General features: G+C 39.1%; 1 protein-coding gene across 4 annotated transcripts in view; it reads right to left on the bottom strand.

The window, feature by feature from the left end:
* The window catches only part of AKAP10 (A-kinase anchoring protein 10), a 60,546-nt gene that overhangs the window by 18,360 nt on the left and 23,375 nt on the right, over window positions 1–18,811 (bottom strand). For all 4 annotated transcript variants that reach the window (XM_059997063.1, XM_059997062.1, XM_059997061.1 and 1 more), the window contains exons 5-11: window positions 17,157–17,255; window positions 12,870–12,954; window positions 11,941–12,064; window positions 10,686–10,822; window positions 8,307–8,451; window positions 6,180–6,353; window positions 978–1,087 (exon numbers count right to left, since the gene is read on the bottom strand). In XM_059997063.1, the coding sequence (XP_059853046.1) occupies window positions 978–1,087; window positions 6,180–6,353; window positions 8,307–8,451; window positions 10,686–10,822; window positions 11,941–12,064; window positions 12,870–12,954; window positions 17,157–17,255 (874 nt within the window). The remainder of the gene's footprint in view (window positions 1–977; window positions 1,088–6,179; window positions 6,354–8,306; window positions 8,452–10,685; window positions 10,823–11,940; window positions 12,065–12,869; window positions 12,955–17,156; window positions 17,256–18,811) is intronic.

The following is an 18,811-nucleotide window of genomic DNA, read 5'->3' as shown; positions in this document are numbered from 1 at the left end:
GGTTTCTGTGTTTTCAAGCCATCTTTAGGGAAGAGGAAGTGATTTTATGATTTGATCTGTGGTAAGGATCAAGAAGTGCTGTAACACAGGAATCACTGTCTTTCTGTTACAGGAAAAAATAAAGAACCAAGTTAATTCTTAAATACAAAGGAATCATTTTACTCCATTTTTCCAAGTATAGTTGGTTCTCCGTATCTGCAGGTTCCACATCCACAGACTCAACCAACTGCCGACTGAAAACTTTAGGGGAAAAAAAGCCAGAAAGTTCCAAAAAGCAAAACTTGAATTTGCTGTGCATTCCAACCATTTACATAGCATTTACATTGTATTTACAACTATCTACATAGCACTGACATTTTATTAGGTATTATAAGTAATCCAGAGATGATTTATACAGGCTTAAAATACTAGGCCACTTCCTATAAGGAACTTGAGTATCCTCAGATTTTGGTATCCGAGGGGGTCCTGGAATCAATCCCCTGCAGTTACTGAGGGATAACAGTAATAGTTATACAGTCCATGATGAACCATATCGGCATCTTTGTAGTTTAGTTTTGGTTTTAAGAGAGAGACTTTGAAATAGCTAACATATGAATCCAATGAAATGTGGAAGAGATAGCCTAAAACACACTATGTAAACATGACACTCATCAGAGTCGTATATGGTGGTAGAATAATGATGTCAATGATATTTACCGAGTGTTCACTGACATCCGGCAATGTTTTAAATGCTTTTCACGTATTATATCATTTAATCCCCTCACCAGCCCAAGGAAGCAGGAATATTATCCTCATTTTACAGATGAAAAACCTGAGACACAAAGAGGTTAGGTAGCTTGCCATAAGCGGCTGAGCCAAGACTGAAACCCAGGAAGTCACTCCTGAGCCTTCACCCTTAACCATGCTCTAGTGCATTGCAGGTATATTCAAGAGAGTAGAAAACAATTTTTAAATTAAAAAATAAAAAAGATGCTCACCCTGCATATGTCCGTTGATACAAAGATTCTGGATCCAGACTTGCAGCATCCACAATTATCGCTTCATCAAAATTTTTCAGAATTTTAACACTGGCTTTTTTCACACTAGACTACAAGAGAAATTGTGAAATTAGTAGTATGTTATTCAGGAGTCAAATCAGTCCTGGGTTTGGAATAACAGATTCGTACAAAATCTTCAGTGTTTGAAACACATGCACTTTTCACTCAACCCTGTCACTAATGAGATGTTTAACAGCAATGATTCTGAAATGTCATCTTGAACATAACTACAGGAGGGAAGCACAATACTAAAGCGTATGACACATGCGTCTATGTGGCAAATGTATTTTCCTTAATGACTGAAGTTCCAACAAACGTGCTTATGTTCCCAAAACTCCCATTCTTCCAAGCATATGTATCTTGCCTAATAAATGTAAAGCCCAACTTTTACAGGATAAACATGAATGCTTTTGATTCTCAGTGTGGCCGTGTGACAAAAGAGAAGATAAAGGAAACTTTCTAAAATGACCAGCATTCTATCTCCTACTCCTCATGCCCACAAAAAAAAAAAAAGCAACTCATAATTGGTACTTCTGTGAAATGCGGAGGCATGGGTTGACCCAGAAATTCCACTTCTAAAAATTCAATTATAGACAGACTCACACTTATGCAAAATGACTTATACACAGGAATACTTATTGCAGCATTATTTCCAGTAACAAAAGACAGGAATACATTTAACATCCATGACTAAAGCATAGGTTAAATTAAAAAAATAATTGAACAGACACTTATAGAACACTCTATAGTAGGGGTAAAAAGGGCTCTCTTTACATGCTGAGAAGGGCACATAATTAAAAAGAAAGAGGCACCAGAATAAAAGAACAGAGAAATACTTCCATGAGGCCGCTGAGGTAAGATACCAAAATGAGATATCACTAGTAAAGAAAACTACAGACCACTACCTCTTAGGAGTACAGATGCAAAATCCTCAACAAAACACTAGCAACATATAAAAATAATTATATACCACAACTAAGTGGAATTTATCCCAAGAATGCAAGGTTGGTTTAACATCTAATAATTAATTAATGTAATATACCATAACAACAGAGTAAATCCCCAAAACCCACATAATCCCCTCAATTGATACAGAAAGAGCATTTGATAAAATCCAACAGCCTTTCATGATAAAAAACATTCAGCAAATTAGGAATAGTAGGGAACTTCCTCAGCTTGATAAAGAGCATTTATAAAAATCCCACACATCACAATAAATGATGAAAAACTGAAAGCTTTCTCCGAGAAATCAGGAAAAAGACAAAGATGCTCACTTTCACCACTTCTATACTGCAAGTTCTAGCCAGAGCAGTTTAGCCAAGAAAAGGAAATAAAAGGCATCTAAAGTTGATAAGAAAGAAAACTATTATTATTCGCAGATGACATGACCTTACATATAGAAAATCCTAAAGAATCCACAAGAAAACTATTAGAGCTAACAAATGAATTTAGTAAAGTTGAAGGTACAAGATAAACACACGAAAAGCAGTTACATTTCTATACACTTAGTGAACAATCAGAAAATGAAATTAAGAAAACAATTTCTATTTATAATAGCATTGAAAATAATAAAATACTCGGGGATAAACTGACTCCAGGAGGTGTAAGAATTGTACATTTCAAACTACAAAACACTGCTGAAAAAAATTAAAGATGGCCTAAATAAATGGAATGATATTCCACGTTCATGAACTGTAAGACTTAATATTGTTAAGATGGCAATACTCCCTAAAGGAATCTACAGATTCAGTGTAATCCTGACCAAACTGTTAAAGCTGATCCTAAAATTCACACGGAACTACAAGGGACCCAAATAGCCAAAACAATCTTGCAAATGAAAAAAAAAAAACAAAGTCAGAGGACACACAGCTCCCGATTTCAAAACAGAGCCTGCAAACCACAGTAATCAAAACAATGTACCAGGGCTTCCCTGGTGGCGCAGTGGTTGAGAGTCCGCCTGCCGATACAGGGGACACAGGTTCGTGCCCCGGTCCGGATTCCACATGCCCCGGTCCGGATTCCACATGCCGTGGAGCGGCTGGGCCCGTGAGCCATGGCCACTGAGTCTGCGCGTCAGGAGCCTGTGCTCCGCAGCGGGAGAGGCCACAACAGCGAGAGGCCCGTGTACCGCAAAAAAAAAACACACAAAAAAACCCCCAAAAAAACCAATGTAGCACTGGTCTAAGTACAGACACACAGATGATGGAGTCGAGCTGAGAGTCCAGAATTAAACCCATCTATCTAAGGTCAAATGATTTTCAACAAGGGTGCCAAGATCATTCAACGGTTAAAGAGTAGTTTCTTCAATAAATAGTGCTGAGACAACCAGATATCCACATGCAAAAGAATAAAGTTGAATCTCACTTCACATAATACATAAAACTAACTCAAAATGGACCAAAGGCCCAAAACTCTTAGAAGAAAACAGGTGGGGGGCTTCCCTGGTGGTGTAGTGGTTGAGAGTCCGCCTGCCGGTGCAGGGGATGTGGGTTCGTGCCCCGGTCCGGGAAGATCCCACATGCCGCAGAGTGGCTAGGCCTGTGAGCCATAGCCACTGAGCCTGCGAGTCCAGAGCCTGTGCTCCGCAATGGGAGAGGCCACAACAGTGAGAGGCCGGCGTATGGCAAAAAAAACCCCAAAACAAACAAACAAACAAAAACAGGTGGGTATGGGAGTAACTACTTAATGGACACGAGGCTTCCATTTGGGATGATGAAACATTGTGGTGATGACTACACAATACTGTGAATATACTAATGTCACAGAATTGTGTACTTTATAATGCTTAAATTTATGTTAAATGAATTTTACCTCAATTAAAAAAAATTGTATTTCTAAACACGATGAACAAGTTGAATGAGATTGGGAAAACAATTACATCTATAATAGCATCAAAAAGAATAAAACATTTAGAAATAAATTTAAGAAAAGAAATACTGAATTATACTTGAAAACTACAAAGTATTGTTAAGATGGCAATCCTCACCAAATTGATCTGTGGAGTCAAAGTACTCCCTCCCTATCGGAATCCTGACTAGCTTTGTCGTAGAAATTGACAAGCTGACCCTAAAATTCACATGGAATTGCAAGGGACCTCACACAGTCAAAACAATCTTGAAAAAGAACTAAGTTGGAGGACTCTCACTTCCTGATTTCAAAACTTATTACAAAGCAACAGTTACCAAGACTGAGTTAAACAGATATCATTCGACCCAGCAATCCTACTCCTAGGTATATACCCAAGAGGAATGAAAACCCATATCCACACAAAAATTATACAGTAGCATTGTTCATAACGGCCAAAAGGTGGAAACAACCCAAATGTCGATGAGCTGATGGATGAACAAAGTGTGGTGTGTCTACACAGTGGAATATCATTTGGCCATAAGAATGAACAAAATTCTAATACATGCTAGAAACACAGATGAACCTTGAAAACATGCTAAGTGAAAGAAGCTAGTCATAAGGATCACATATCGTATGGTTCCACTTATATGAAATGTCTGGACTAGGCTATAGAGACATAAAGTTAAAGTAGATTAGCAGTAGCCTAGGGCTGGAGGACAGAGGATTAGGAAGGTGATAGTTAAAGGATACAGGGTTTCTTTCTTGGGTGAAAAAATGTTCTAAAATTGATTGTGGTGAGAGTTTAGCAACTCTATAAACATACTAAAAAACCACTGAATTATACAGTGTAAATGGATAAATTGTATGGTATGTGAATTATATCTCAATAAGGCTCTACCAAAAAAAAAAAAAGAGAGAGAGAGAAAAGAAAAGAGGAGGATAGTGACCGGAGCGGGGGCGCGAGTTTCTGACCTGCTGGTAACGAGGCCTGTGCCTTGATCTGGATGCTGGTTACATGGGTTAGGTCTGCTTACCGAAATTCTTTGAGCTGTATGCAGTTATGAAATGTAGAGTTCTCTGTATATGTTATTATACTTCAACCAAAAATGTAAAAATACATTTTATGGTTAGCAGCTAGACCTTTTAAGTACCCAAATAAAAACAAAGCATTCCAGCTTATATCAAAAAACGAAATGGCAACCACACTCAGCAGGTCACCTCCTATGCAACTTCAATAAGAGGAAAAGGTACTGAGGACAGACAGCCTTGTTGACGGCAAGAAAACTGCACTGTCTTAAAACTTAAGAAAATTTATCCAAGGCCCAGGGTCAAAAATTATTTGCCAATAGTGATGAGAAAATAATTATGCTATATTATTAAACTTATGGTGGAAAAAACTAGACAGAGAATATATTCATGGCTCTGCCACTTACTGTGTGACTTCAATAAAATCAATTGACTTTTTACTACCTCCTTACTCTGTTCTTGGGCATAACCCACTTTGTGTGATTTTGCAGATAGTCAGAGAAGGCCTGATATATGAAAGCACTCCAAAAAAACAAAAAAGGTTAAGGAAATGTACAATGGCATTATAGTTCAAAATGAAACCAAAAGCTCTTCAGTGAAATATTAATAAATCTAGGAGTTCACTCAATTATTCTCTAAAAGAGCATTCCAAATTTAGTTACTAAAATTTCCCAAATAATTATACAAACAACTTTTCAGAGGCTATAAATATGTCATGTGATTTGATTATTTAAAGCAAGAGCTGGGTTTCCCTTGTGGAGCAGTGGTTAAGAATCTGCCTGCCAATGCAGGGGACACGGGTTCAAGCCCTGATCTGGGAAGATCCCACATGCCAGAGAGCAACTAGGTCCGTGCGCCACAACTACTGAGCCTGCGCTCTAGAGCCCAAGAGCCACAACTACTGAAGCCCGGGAACCTAGAGCCCCTGCTCTGCAACAAGAGAAGTCACCACAACGAGTAGCCCCCGCTCACTGCAACTAGAGAAAGCCCGCGCACAGCAACAAAGACCCAACACAGCCATACATACATAATAAGTAAATAAATGTTTAAAAAAATAAAGCAAGAGCCGCAGTGTCAAGCAGAATAATGGTCTGACATCTTTACAATATGACACACTGTTAATCATCACAAAGACTTTGGTTAGCATATATAGTAAGTAAGCTCATTTTATCACTCCTTTGTTTCTTCTACCACCTAAAAGCTACAAACGGGATCTGATGCTAAGATCTGAGCGAAACAATCCTGGCGCAGAGTCACAGGGGTCACTACCTGCACAGCAGAGCTGTCGGCCGACCCGGGGTGGGAGTCCTCAGTGGGGCCGGCAGAGCCCAGAGCCGTCAGCAAGACACCTCCTCCCAGGAACTCGTCTCCACGAACCGAATGGATGAGATCATTCAAATATTTATAATAAAGGTTGCTGGACAAAAAGCCAGGCAAAAATACCTGAAGAGAGGATACAATTTATTTTAAAGTTGAAATCAAATACACTAAAACTTTATTTTACAACAAAATTTTACTTTCAATGCTACCAGTTAGCACACATGATTTTACTCCTCTTACACTCCAAGTATTATCCCTTTGTACACAGTTTACATTGTAACTAAAACTACAATGTGTACAATTTATAGATTTTTTCCCTCAGAAAACTTGCCATGAAACTACTGAATGGACTTGATTATCTAGACTTCTTAGATACCAGGGAGGGATCTAATTTGAAGCTACATTTTTCTTGTTTGTTATAAATATTGAAGTCTTTGTGTATATACTGATTTTCACTTTTGATCTGATTTCCTTAAGATAAATTACCAGGAGTGTGATTACTAAGTTAAATGATATGAACATTTTAGCTTTGATAAATGTGGAGGATGCATCACTAGCATCATCAAGGCATCTGTTTTGACATGGGCTTCCCAACACTGGGTTCTGTCTTTTCAAATAGTTGTTAAATAAATGTCTAATGGTACATGGATACTTTTATTTCCATTTAAAAACTATTAATGATGTTAAGTTCCCATCTTTATTATTGGCATTTCCTATTACCAACTTTTCCTTCACAGCATTTAGCACAACTGTAAATATTTACGTCTGTGTTTAATATGTGCTCTCCTTATAGACAGAGCTCCAGGAGGGCAGAAGCCATGTTTCTTTTTTAGTTTACCCCATAACGACAATACCTAGCAGAGAAATACTCAAAGTATTAGGGAACGAAGCATACGTATCTTTTTACCATGTACCTACTTGATAGTACTCTTAAAAATTAAAATTAGTATAAGTTCCCTAGATACACAGTTAGTAAGAAATATTTTTACATTTTGTTTTTCTCTGTATTTTAACTTTATTACCCAGAAAGTTTACATTCTTTATATGATACATATCTTGAACTTTTCCTTTAAGATCAGAAAATTTTAATTTTAATCATGAAAAAATTATCGACCTTGGACAACAGCCGATAGTCTATCCAGTTTACTACCAGCCTTTCAACGATTTTATTTTATTTTTTTGCGGTACACGGGCCTCTCACTGTTGTGGCCTCTCCCGTTGCGGGGCATGGGCTCCGGATGCGCAGGCTCAGCGGCCATGGCTCATGCCGCTCTGCGGCATGTGGGATCTTCCCAGACCGGGGCACAAACCCGTGTCCCCTGCATTGGCAGGCAGACTCTCAACCACTGTGCCACCAGGGAAGTCCCGATTTGATTTTTATATGTAACTCCTCCATATTCCTGAAATTCAGTTTTTATGTGTGGTATCATGTGGCAGTGCTTACTTAATCCCTTTCCACCTAGATGCACATGACACATATGAGCAAAATAACCTCATGGGCTTATCCTGGGCTCCTGCAATTCCTAGTAAAATCTGCTTTAGTTCATCAGAAGAATAAATGATTCACAAATTCCAACACTTTATTAAGCAGCTATTAGTGATACTCTGTAAGTGATCATGATACAGAAAACTAGTGCTCCAACCCTGTTGGAGAGTTTTGGTGAAATATTTGGATCATCCCTAAGCTAACTTTGCTCAATACTAATTATCTAAAAGATGTTATAATCACAGTAATAATAGCAGTTAACATTTTTTAATGCTTACTGCTTACATTACTAATAAGCACTCTCCACGTCGTACCTCATTTTTATCCTCAAAATAACTCTAAGTATCTGTATTAGCCCCATTTCACAGAGGAGGAACATGGCATTAAAGGACTTCAGTAGCTGCCTGAAGTCACTCAGCCTGTGAAGGTTAAGATTAATACATACCAAGTCAGACTCAAAGCCCCCGCTCTCATCACTGCTGCACTGCTTCAACTTTCCACTGTTCTGTTTGCTTTTTCCCATGTTCTATTTTCTGGGTTCCACCAGTTAAGAACTTCTTGTAGTTTAATGCTTTTCAAGTTTTGGTTACCTTCTCCATGGTTGTCCAGGCCTGACGTAACGGAGTGGTGAAACAGTTAGGGAGTGGCCCACCTTCCCTGCAGATGTTGGATTCAATTTCCAGTCGTACAACATCATCAAATCCAAGAGGATGTGTGGCCTGGAGGGAGAAGTACCTATGGCAGAAAGACAGCCAAAGTAAACCCCAACTTCACAGCAATCATAAGCAATTTCTGGCACCTACACCAGAGAACCTTCTATGAGGCTCCTGCAGACCTAGGACTATAGAGCTGGGTTGATGACAGCCCTGCTGCAACCTGTATTCCCACCGCCGAAGAGATACCTGAGCCAACGTGCCCCCCTCCCTATCTGCCTGCCATCATCTTCAGTTCTTGTTTAAGATTTTCCAGGTCAGGTTACAACTGAGGCAAAGAAACCAATTGCACACGTTTAATGGGCACCTAGTCTCTGTTCAGTGCTTGGGAGAAAGAAACAAATTTAAAACAGGGTAAGACATAGGCATGTCCCCTGGAAAGAGAACAGAAAAGATCCCTGTACAGGGTACAAAGCAGAACATACCAGCATAACTATGTGGCATACAAAACATACATGTAGGAATTCAAAACAAAATAGCATTGAGGGTGAAGTGGATGAATTTGATGTATTTAAGTAGAATAACAGGATTTGCTAATGAAAGGAAAAGGAGTAATCAATGATAACTCAAAGATTTCTAACTTCATAGGATATAATGCAACTGGTGTTTTGGTAAACTGGTTATAAACTGAATACAAAAAAAGCATTAAAAGCAGAAAAACATATATGTTGTCTTTTGAGCATTCTGCGGCTTCTAACTCCTGTCCATGATACAAATACAGACAGGCTGATGAGGCATGATATTAAAAAGTAAAGACAGAAAAACAAATAAGCAGGAGCTGTTAAAATGACAGTGCCGGGAGGATGTCACACAGTAATCTTCATTTAAAAATGGCTCCCAATTTGAAAATGGGATCCAGTGGGAAAACAGGGTCTCAGCTCTGCCTGGCACTGAGCTCCAGCCAGGACCTTACCACTGCCACTCTTCTATTCCAGCAGGAGAAAACTCTTCTTTTATCTTGTTATCAGTACTTTCTTAACAAAAAGTGAGTCTCCCATCATGCAACAACTAAGTTGGCAAATTTTCCTCCACAATTTGAATTTTGGGACTGCCCAGACCTTTTTTTTGGGGCTGTGTTGCGCAGCTTGTGGGATCTTAGTTCCCCAACCAGGGATTGAACCCAGGCCCCGGCAGTGAAAGTGCGCAGTCCTAACCACTGGACCACCAGGGAATTCCCTCAAATTTCTAAAGGTAAATGCTTGCTACATTAACATCCATATAACAATGTTTCTTATGTAATATTTTCCCACAAATATATTGCACAAAAATAAACACTGGACAAACATTAGAATTGCATTCAAGTTCTGCCACTAATTTGCCCTGTGACTTGGAGAAAGTCACTACCCCTGCAAGCCTTAGTTTCCTCATCTGCAAAATGCGAAAATCAAACCAGCTCCCTAATCTGGCTATTCATCAGAATCAGATTCCTGGGTCACACCTCAAACCTGCTGAATCAGAATCTCTTAGAGAAGAGGACTGGAAACCTATTTTTGACAAGCTCCCAGGTGACTCTCATGCCGACAGGAGCACGGACCAGCCCGGTGATGTTCGGGAACCACTGACCTAGATGCTCTCAGCTCTCTCCCAACCCTAATATCCCATAGATTTTTCTCTGCCTCTCAAGTTATCTTCTTATTAGCAAGTGCTCACAGATACAAATAACACATTTCTTTATAGAACAAGAAAAGTTAGATGAAAGGGGGGACAGACACAGTTTTCAATTCTGTTCACTAAGATTGTGCTGTCCTCTCATTTTCAGTGAAAACTAATGAATAACTACTCTTCACCAAGTAGTTAATCTGGCTGAGCAGACTTGCACCAGAAAACATGGTATACCCCACACAGACATTTAAGACCCTTTGCAATAGATTCCAGCTAGTTTCATCTTCTTCTGTTCCCTTGACCAAGTGTCAATTACGCCAAGTTTCTATGGCGCTGCTCGTACCGATGACTCTGCCAAGAGTGTCCTTCCCCGCTAGCAGAATTCAATCCATTCTTCAGTCGCCAATCAAATCTCCCTTCTGTGAAGCCCTCGGTGACCTCCACCAACATCGTCTTGCTTGCCACACACAAGCCTCCCCCTGCCCCGCCGGCAACTTATTCTAAGAACCCCCTACTCTGAACACACGAATGAAAAGCAGCTCTTATGCGGCTCCCTGTGAGCTCCCTGGCGGCAGAGACCAAGGTGACTTCTGAAATATGCTTCAAGTACTCAATATTCGCAGAAAGCTGGATGTGTCTATCACCAAGACTCACTTGTCATATAAAATCATGGCGTCGTTCTGTGCCTCCTGCCCATCATACTGGCCCTTTTTGGCAGCAAGCTGAGACTGGAAGTTGTCTGCTGCCAACCAGAACTGTAGGATATTCACTGCGTCCTCTTTCTCCATGTACTGGGAAGGAAAAACACAAAGAGGAAAATCAGGCTATACACAGATTTCTCTCACTATCTCTCGTCTATATCTAAGCCCCAACTATTAAAATACACGACATAAAGGAAAAAAAAAACCACAAAAGAAACCCCCCCACCCCAAAACAGGTCCACTTGTTCAGTTAATGCCAGTCTGCAACTTACAGTCATCTGAGATTGAATAATTTTTAAATATTCTTTTAGGGGGAGAAAAACAAAAAAAAACCTAACAACAACAACAAAAAGCAACCACTACACAGCTGAATGCAAACTTTAGTGAACTGGAGTAAAAATTAAAGATGGATTAGTGGTTCCTCGCTGGCAAACATACAAAAGGTAAACCAACCAGACCAAATCTTTTATACCTGATCATTTCCACCACTCCACGCGGCCATACTAACCTGAACAAATGCTGACTTAAACTTAAGGCAAAGAGAGGGAGTGAAAACACAAATCAGCTGAATAACTGTATCCTTGTCAAGAGGCAGGATGCAAGTGTGAGTCTAAGTTACTGCTTTGTGAGACCGGGAATCCTCTTATCTCGACTTAATAGTCATTTGCTTTGCAACAAAAGAATTTCATTTGCTGAAGCCTAACAAATCCCATCACTCTACACTGTATGCCTCAAAGAGATGAATATATACTCATTGCTTGTTGCAAATGCTTCAGTCCGATCAAGGGCAATCCTATCAAGTGGCTAAAGTAAAATGAAGACAGTGGGAAAATACTTACTTTTCCTTCTCTCTTCTAAAGTCTGCTCTGCAAACACTTATGCACTGGAATCAAGTATCAAATTTCGTGGTTTTAAAACAGCTCTAAATAACTAAAAATCTGCATTCTCTTATAAGCAGTTTAATTAGGTTTTTCAAAATTAGAGTTACTTTACTTTGAATTTTCATGTTCTCTTTAGTCTGACTAATGCCATTCAAGTACTCTTGCCATTAGATACAACTTAAAACAGTAATCACAGTACTTAAATCCACCTGATCAGTTTGGAAATGATTTGTGTCTTCTATGTTATTCGCTATAGACAGGGCCCAGCACGTACAGCTCAGAGGCTGGAATGCTCTAACAGAGTGTGAAAGGAAATGCAGACTTTACCTCAGAGAAATAAAAGAGGGCTGACTCACAGAAGAGAATGTCAGCCAGGTAAACAGTTCCACTGGTCAGCACTTCAATCTGGTATTTACAGAAATGGTGACTTCGCAGAAACTCACTAAAGTGCCTGCACGTGGACGAAAAGGTAAAGTTTGAGGGACCGACCAAGGAAAGGGCTCATCTGGGAAGAACACACTCTTTCCCCACTGTGCTACTGCATCTTAACGGCCCAGGTCAACGTGACCTCCCTTCCCATGGCGCCTTCCTGATTCCTCTCCCTGTAAGTAATCTCTCCCACCCCTTAATGACGTGCAGCTCTCCTCTGATAGCTAACTCACGCTACCTCGTATTACAGTAAGCAAAGAACATGCCCTATTTCTCTTATTAGGCTGTAATTTCCTTCAAAGCAGGCACTACATCCAAACTGTGCATAGCACGCTTTTCATAAATGTTACATGAAAGAATGAATATGGAGATTTTTTTGAGGGCATGCAGCAATAATTAATCTAAGAAAACTTTGGAGGCAGTTTCAACAAATCTATGTGGATTTAGTAATATGGCATCCATTAAGCTTAAAGCATGCACTAACAAATCAGGATATCCACCTGAAGACATGCATTGTTTAAACAGATAAACCAATTACTATATCACACTACAGTCACAATCACCCCTAAGGACTTTGGAATTAAAAATAAATTCTTTTAACTTAGGAAATACTAACATTAAAAATAAAAATCTGTTCTATTTTTAACAGAACTCACATAATTTATATTTAAAAGAAACCATTACCCAAGATAGTCTTAGGAATGTCTATAAGATCCTGTAAACATTCAAAATATTTAAATCCTCAAAGATAGTTTGGTTTTACTTATTCCTGAGGCTGAACCCGAACTACCCAGAATGCACAACGTGGAAATATGAAATCGACATACTCGTGCTCCATTGCACTGAAGACTATGGACTGTGCTGAGACAAAACAGTTGGGATCCACCTGCCCATCTTCTCCACAAATCTTTGCTGTAAAAGAAATGGTAAATAATTTTTCTCTAAATCCAAACTATACACATTTGTAAATCAAAGTAGGAAGTACCTGCAAAGGCATAAAGATGAGCAGGTTTTAAATGGAATTAAGAGAAAATACAGGTGTACAGCTGATTTTGAGGTAGGGAAGGTCTTTCTAAGCATAAATGCAAAAGCACAAATCAAGAGTCAACAATATAAAATTAACTTCTATACCTTAAAACACCCCCAAAACAAAATAAAAGGGTAAACTGGGGGAAAAAATTGGCAGCATATATGACAGTTTATGAATGACAGATTATTTTCATTCATGTATCAAGAGCTCTTACAAACTAACAAGAAAGTCTAGAAAGAAAAATGGACACGAAGAAAAATTCACTAAAGAACAAATACAAAATGGCCAATATAAAAAGATATGCGTGCTCACTAGTAACCAAGTAAATATAATTCTAGATTAGAAGGAGGAGGCACACCACCTTCTGTCTAGTAGCGTGGCACAAAATTGTTTTAACAATCCATAAGCTTAATTGTTTAACGATACATATGCTTGGGCAAGGGCATGGGAAAACTGACACGTGTGTTAGTGCGCATATAAACAGGTATATCTTTTTATGGGGGGCAATCTGGCAGTTTCTAGCATAAGCTTTAGAAATGAACATACCCTTGCAATCAGCAATTCTATCTCTAGGGTTGTAACCTAAGGAACTACAGATTTGTGAAAGAATTATCTGTTTATCAAAATGTTATTTGGTAGAAATTTTAAAACATGAAATGGGCTAAAATTAGGAACTGTCTAAATAAACTGCAACAAATCAATAAGCTGTTTACTAGCTAGCTCTTAAACATGGCTGGAAAAACCCCACCATGATGGCTGGTTTCACTTCAAGTTCAGGACCTTAGTGGGACCTTCATGAAACCCAAGGATCGTGCTACAGTTACCTGGTCCATTACAGCACACCTCCTCTCTCTGTAGACGTCTTAGCACCTCTTTCTCTACCCTCTTTGCTGATGACTTGGAAAACAAGCAATCAGAAAACAAATTCCATCCACTCCCACCACCTCTACCAACTTGCCTGCATCACTGACTCTGCAATCTCTCCTGCTACTACAGATGAACTGTCCTCGCTCCTATCTGGAAAACTCTAGGAGTACCGGGTCCCATCCTCTCTTACCTCCTCAAGGCACCTCTTCTACAGCAACTGCCCCCTCTCCCTACTGTATCAACTTCCTCCTACTGCCTCATTGTCACCAGCTATGAACTGTTTGTATGTTATACATATATATGTGTTTGTATACTGTCATACACCTTACATGCTGTGACACGTCACCTTAAAAACAAAACCCCAAACCACTGTCCCTTGACTAACACCCCCTGCCAGCTCACCTTTGAGTAAAATGCCTCTAACAGTTGCCATACTTGCTGTCTCCGCTCCTCCTATTTGCTTTTAAGACGCCTCCAGTTAAGTTTTGTCCCTAATGGTCCACTGTAATTAAGATGCCCACCACTGCCAAGTCCATCCCACTCCTGGTATTCACCTTACTTAACCTATCAGCGCGAATTGCCATCTTTGATCACTCCCTTCCTCCCAGAATGAGTTTTTCACTTGGCTTCCAGAAAAAACTGCTCTCTTGATACACAGCTGATGCAGGAAGGCCTCCACTACTGGCTGTTTCTTCCAAATGTTAGACCTGCCACAGCACCTAGTCCTCATACCTCGCGTCCTCACTCACCACACTCCTCCAAGGGATGTTACTCAGTTTCATGGCTCCAAACCCAACCATAGGCTGATCACTTCCAAACATACATCTCCAACCCGGACCTCTCTCACGAGCTCCTAACGTTAACATCCAACTGCCTACTTGGTGCTCAGCATTTGGACGTCTGAAACCCAAACTCCTAATGTTCCCCTTCAGCCATTACTCCTGCATCTTCTTCACCTTACAAATACTCCCCCAGGTATGCAGGTTTTAAAAAAATGAAGTCGGGGCTTCCCTGGTGCGGCAGTGGTTGAGAATCCGCCTGCCAATGCCGGGGACACAGGTTAGAGCCCTGGTCCGGGAAGATCCCAAATGCCACGGAGCAACTAAGCCCGTGTGCCACAACTACTGAGCCTGCGCTCTAGAGCCCATGCTCTACAACAAGAGAAGCCACCACAGTGAGAAGTCCACGCACCACAACCAAGAGTAGCCCCTGCTAGACGCAACTAGAGAGCTGACGCGCAGCAACGAAGACCCAACGCAGCAATCAACCAATCAATAAAAATAAAACTATACAACTTCTAAAAAATATATTGTTAAAAAAAAAAATGAAGTCATGCTTGATTCCTTTTTTCCTCTCACACCACTCACTTCCAAACCATCAGCACCTTCTGTCAACTGTACCTCCACAATATTTTAAAAATTCCACCACTTCAAGGATTTGTGGAAGATGGAACAAGCAGTGGAAGCACAGTTTTGAGGTCAATCTAATTCCCCACATAAAAACAAACGAATTAAATAGCAACACCCAAAACCCAGAGATAACATCTACAACAAAACCAGGCAGGTGGGATACACAATAAAAGCTTAAGTGGAGGCTTCTTCAAACTATAACTTACTTGACGTACAGCTATATTAAAATATTCCAGCTTGAAGAGGAGACAAGTAATTAGGGCAGGATTCAAAAGAATGAGGCCCAAAGAGGAAAAGTGAGTGGTCTAAAGACACAGAGGTAATTAACATTTTAAAACGCATAGTAATACACACTGGAATGGAAACTTCTTGATCATTAAATGTTATCAACTTGATCCTTCAGATTTTTCCCCTCATGGGATTACATCGTTAATTTGATAAAGTTTAAGGAAAGGAAAATTAGAACTGCAGTGACACTTCATTTTAAAATGTCTGACTCAAAACTCTCTCCTTTTCTCACCTACCCCAAACAGTTTAGTTATCAATTGGTACAAACACCCAGTGGAATTACTAGCCAACCAATTCCTCAAATAGCCAAATGCTAATCTGTTCGTACACCTAACAGTTATTATTAGGCACAGTTGGTCTAGGAAAGTCTAAAAGATGGCAGCAACAAATTTTCAGATAGAAATAGAGGAACTACATAGAAAATCCAAAATCCCATGACAACATCTGCAACAAAACTGGGTGAAAACTCCAAAATACAAGCAGACGGGGACAGCCACCAACAGCCACAAGACCCATGTGTCACAGGCTCTGCCAGGGAGAAGAAAAAGGAAACAATGGGGGCAGCACCCGGCAGCCTGAGGCAGACAGCAGGTGTGCCCTGGAAGTACGCGGCCAGTTCAAGAGGCTCAGCTGAGACCGGGAGGGGCTCTGCTGTCCCCAATGACGAGGAGAGACCGAAAGAGCCCCAGGCTGGGTCGACTCTGCTAGGAGCAGAATAATAGGCTTTCATTCAGAAATCAAAAACACTTAATTTTTGTATTAAAAACTCAAAACTTAGTGCTAGGACTTGATGAGAGTATAATAAATATCTGTTCAATGAATAAATCAACCACTTGTATCTGTGATTACAGGTGTACCTGAAGTCTTTCTGATACAACATAGTCAAAGCTTTCAAACATTTTTATTATGACCTACAGAAAAATATATTTATGTGACTCAGTATATATATGTACATATGATGGAAACAATGTTCTGAAGTGGTGTGTATTTGCCCTTACTACTGTGAAGCACTTTGATTTTTCCAGTCTGGTCTTTTTTGGCAGGGGGTGAGGACCTATGAGGAGACTGGTCCTAATCCAGAGTTTGAAAAACACTGCCGAATAGCATACTAGTTACCATGTAGGGGTCTGGTTTCAAGTCCTAACTGCCGTGTCCGAGCTGTCACCTTGGGCAAATTACTTACCTTCTCTGTGCTTCCTCACTTATAAAATAACAATTGTATTTATGCTGCACAGTTCTTTAGAAGATTGAATGAGTTTGTCAATGGGAAATGCTTAGAATATTGTCTGGCACACAGCAAGTACTCAGTAAACATGTGCTACTATTATTCAAGTCAAAAATCTCATAATTTGGGTCCAACAAGTAAGAGGGAAACTTTTGAAGTGAGCTACAATCAGATATAATAAAGTACCCTGAAAACAGACAAGGAAGGTATATGTTGAATTACATGTTCATGAAAAATTCTCTTAATAATAACCAAATTTTTTTTTTTTGATGCCATAGCTTCAAGCACCGCTTACCTACGATGTCATTTCTCATTGCTTCTGTAATTGGTATTGGTTTAGCAGCATCTGGAGATATATATTTGGTAAAAGTATTTACTGCATCTTGTTCTATACCTGCAAGGTAAGAAGGGTACAACTTCAAAAATCAAAAAGCAACTGGGACCAGTAACGGACCATATTCATGAACAGCAAGGTTTGTTTGCCGTGTGCCCAGGCACACACACACAAACATATCTTTTATTACAAATAAATATCTCTGTAAATATACTTAGGACAAAACAGCCTCCATGGTAACGTTGCTTCTGCACTGCTTGGTTCTTGGAGCAGAGGAGATACATGTGACCCCGTGGCCCTCCTCGCCTCAGCTCACAAGCTGATGAGTAACAGCAATCGCTGTACCCATCCTCTTTCCATCTCTCCTCTCCAAAGTCCTAACCTGAAGGACTTACATAGCGGGAGCTCAAAAATCATTTTTAAATCTACATTTTACATATTCTACCAAATTTCATATTCATGAATACATTCATTTGACTTTCAACAACCCTGGAACGTTAAAACAGTGAATCTCAAACTTCCTAGTCTTGGGACTTTGAAATCTTAAAAATTACTGAGGACCCTAAAGAGCTTTTGTTTATGTGAGTTTTATCTATAGATAGTAAGGTATTAAAAATTAAAATGAGAAAAAATTATTGTTTAAATTAACAATATTAAATCTGTTAGAAGTTAACATAAATACTATTTTTTACAGAAAATAACTGTTTCCCAAACTGAAAAAAATTAATGAGAAGAGGGCATCAATTTACATTTTTGCATCTCTATTCATCTTGATAACAAACTGTTAGAATCTCAAATCTGCTTTGGCATTCAATCTGTTCTGCTTTTTTGTTTTGGTTGAAATATACTGTGCTCTCATGATATGAGAAGAAATGTATGTATGTGTGTGTGTGTGTGTATATATATATATATATATATATATATATAGTGTGTGTGTATATATATAGTATGTATGTGTATATATATATATAGTATGTGTGTATATATATAGTATGTATGTGTGTATATATATTGTATGTGTGTGTATATAGTATGTGTGTGTATATATATAGTATGTGTGTGTACATATAGTATATGTGTGTATATACATAGTATGTGTGTGTGTATATATAGTATGTGTGTATATATATAGTATGTGTGTGTACATATAGTATATGTGTGTATATACATAGTATGTGTGTGTATATATAGTATGTATGTGTGTGCGTATATATATAGTATGTACGTGTGTGTATATATATACAGTATGTGTGTATATATAGTATGTATGTGCATATATATAGTATGTGTATGTGTGTGTGTATATATAGTATGTATGTGTGTATATATATAGTATGTATGTGTGTGTATATGTATAGTATATGTGTGTATATATAGTATGTGTGTGTATATATAGTGTATGTGTATATAGTATGTATGTGTATATATATAGTATGTATGTGTGTATATAGTATGTGTGTGTGTGTGTATATATATATATAGTATGTGTGTGTGTGTACATGTGTGTATATGTATGTATAGTCTTTGTCCTGGTTCCTGGCACAGAGCTCCTAAAACCCTTGCAATTTCCTGAGTGGCAGGGGCCAGAGCAGCATCTTTTGTTATTTATAATAAGC

This window comes from Delphinus delphis, chromosome 19 (genome assembly GCF_949987515.2).
Source record: "Delphinus delphis chromosome 19, mDelDel1.2, whole genome shotgun sequence".
Classification (NCBI taxonomy): domain Eukaryota; kingdom Metazoa; phylum Chordata; class Mammalia; order Artiodactyla; family Delphinidae; genus Delphinus; species Delphinus delphis.
Note: the sequence above shows the minus strand (reverse complement) of the source record. Positions and strands in the feature narration are given on the sequence as shown.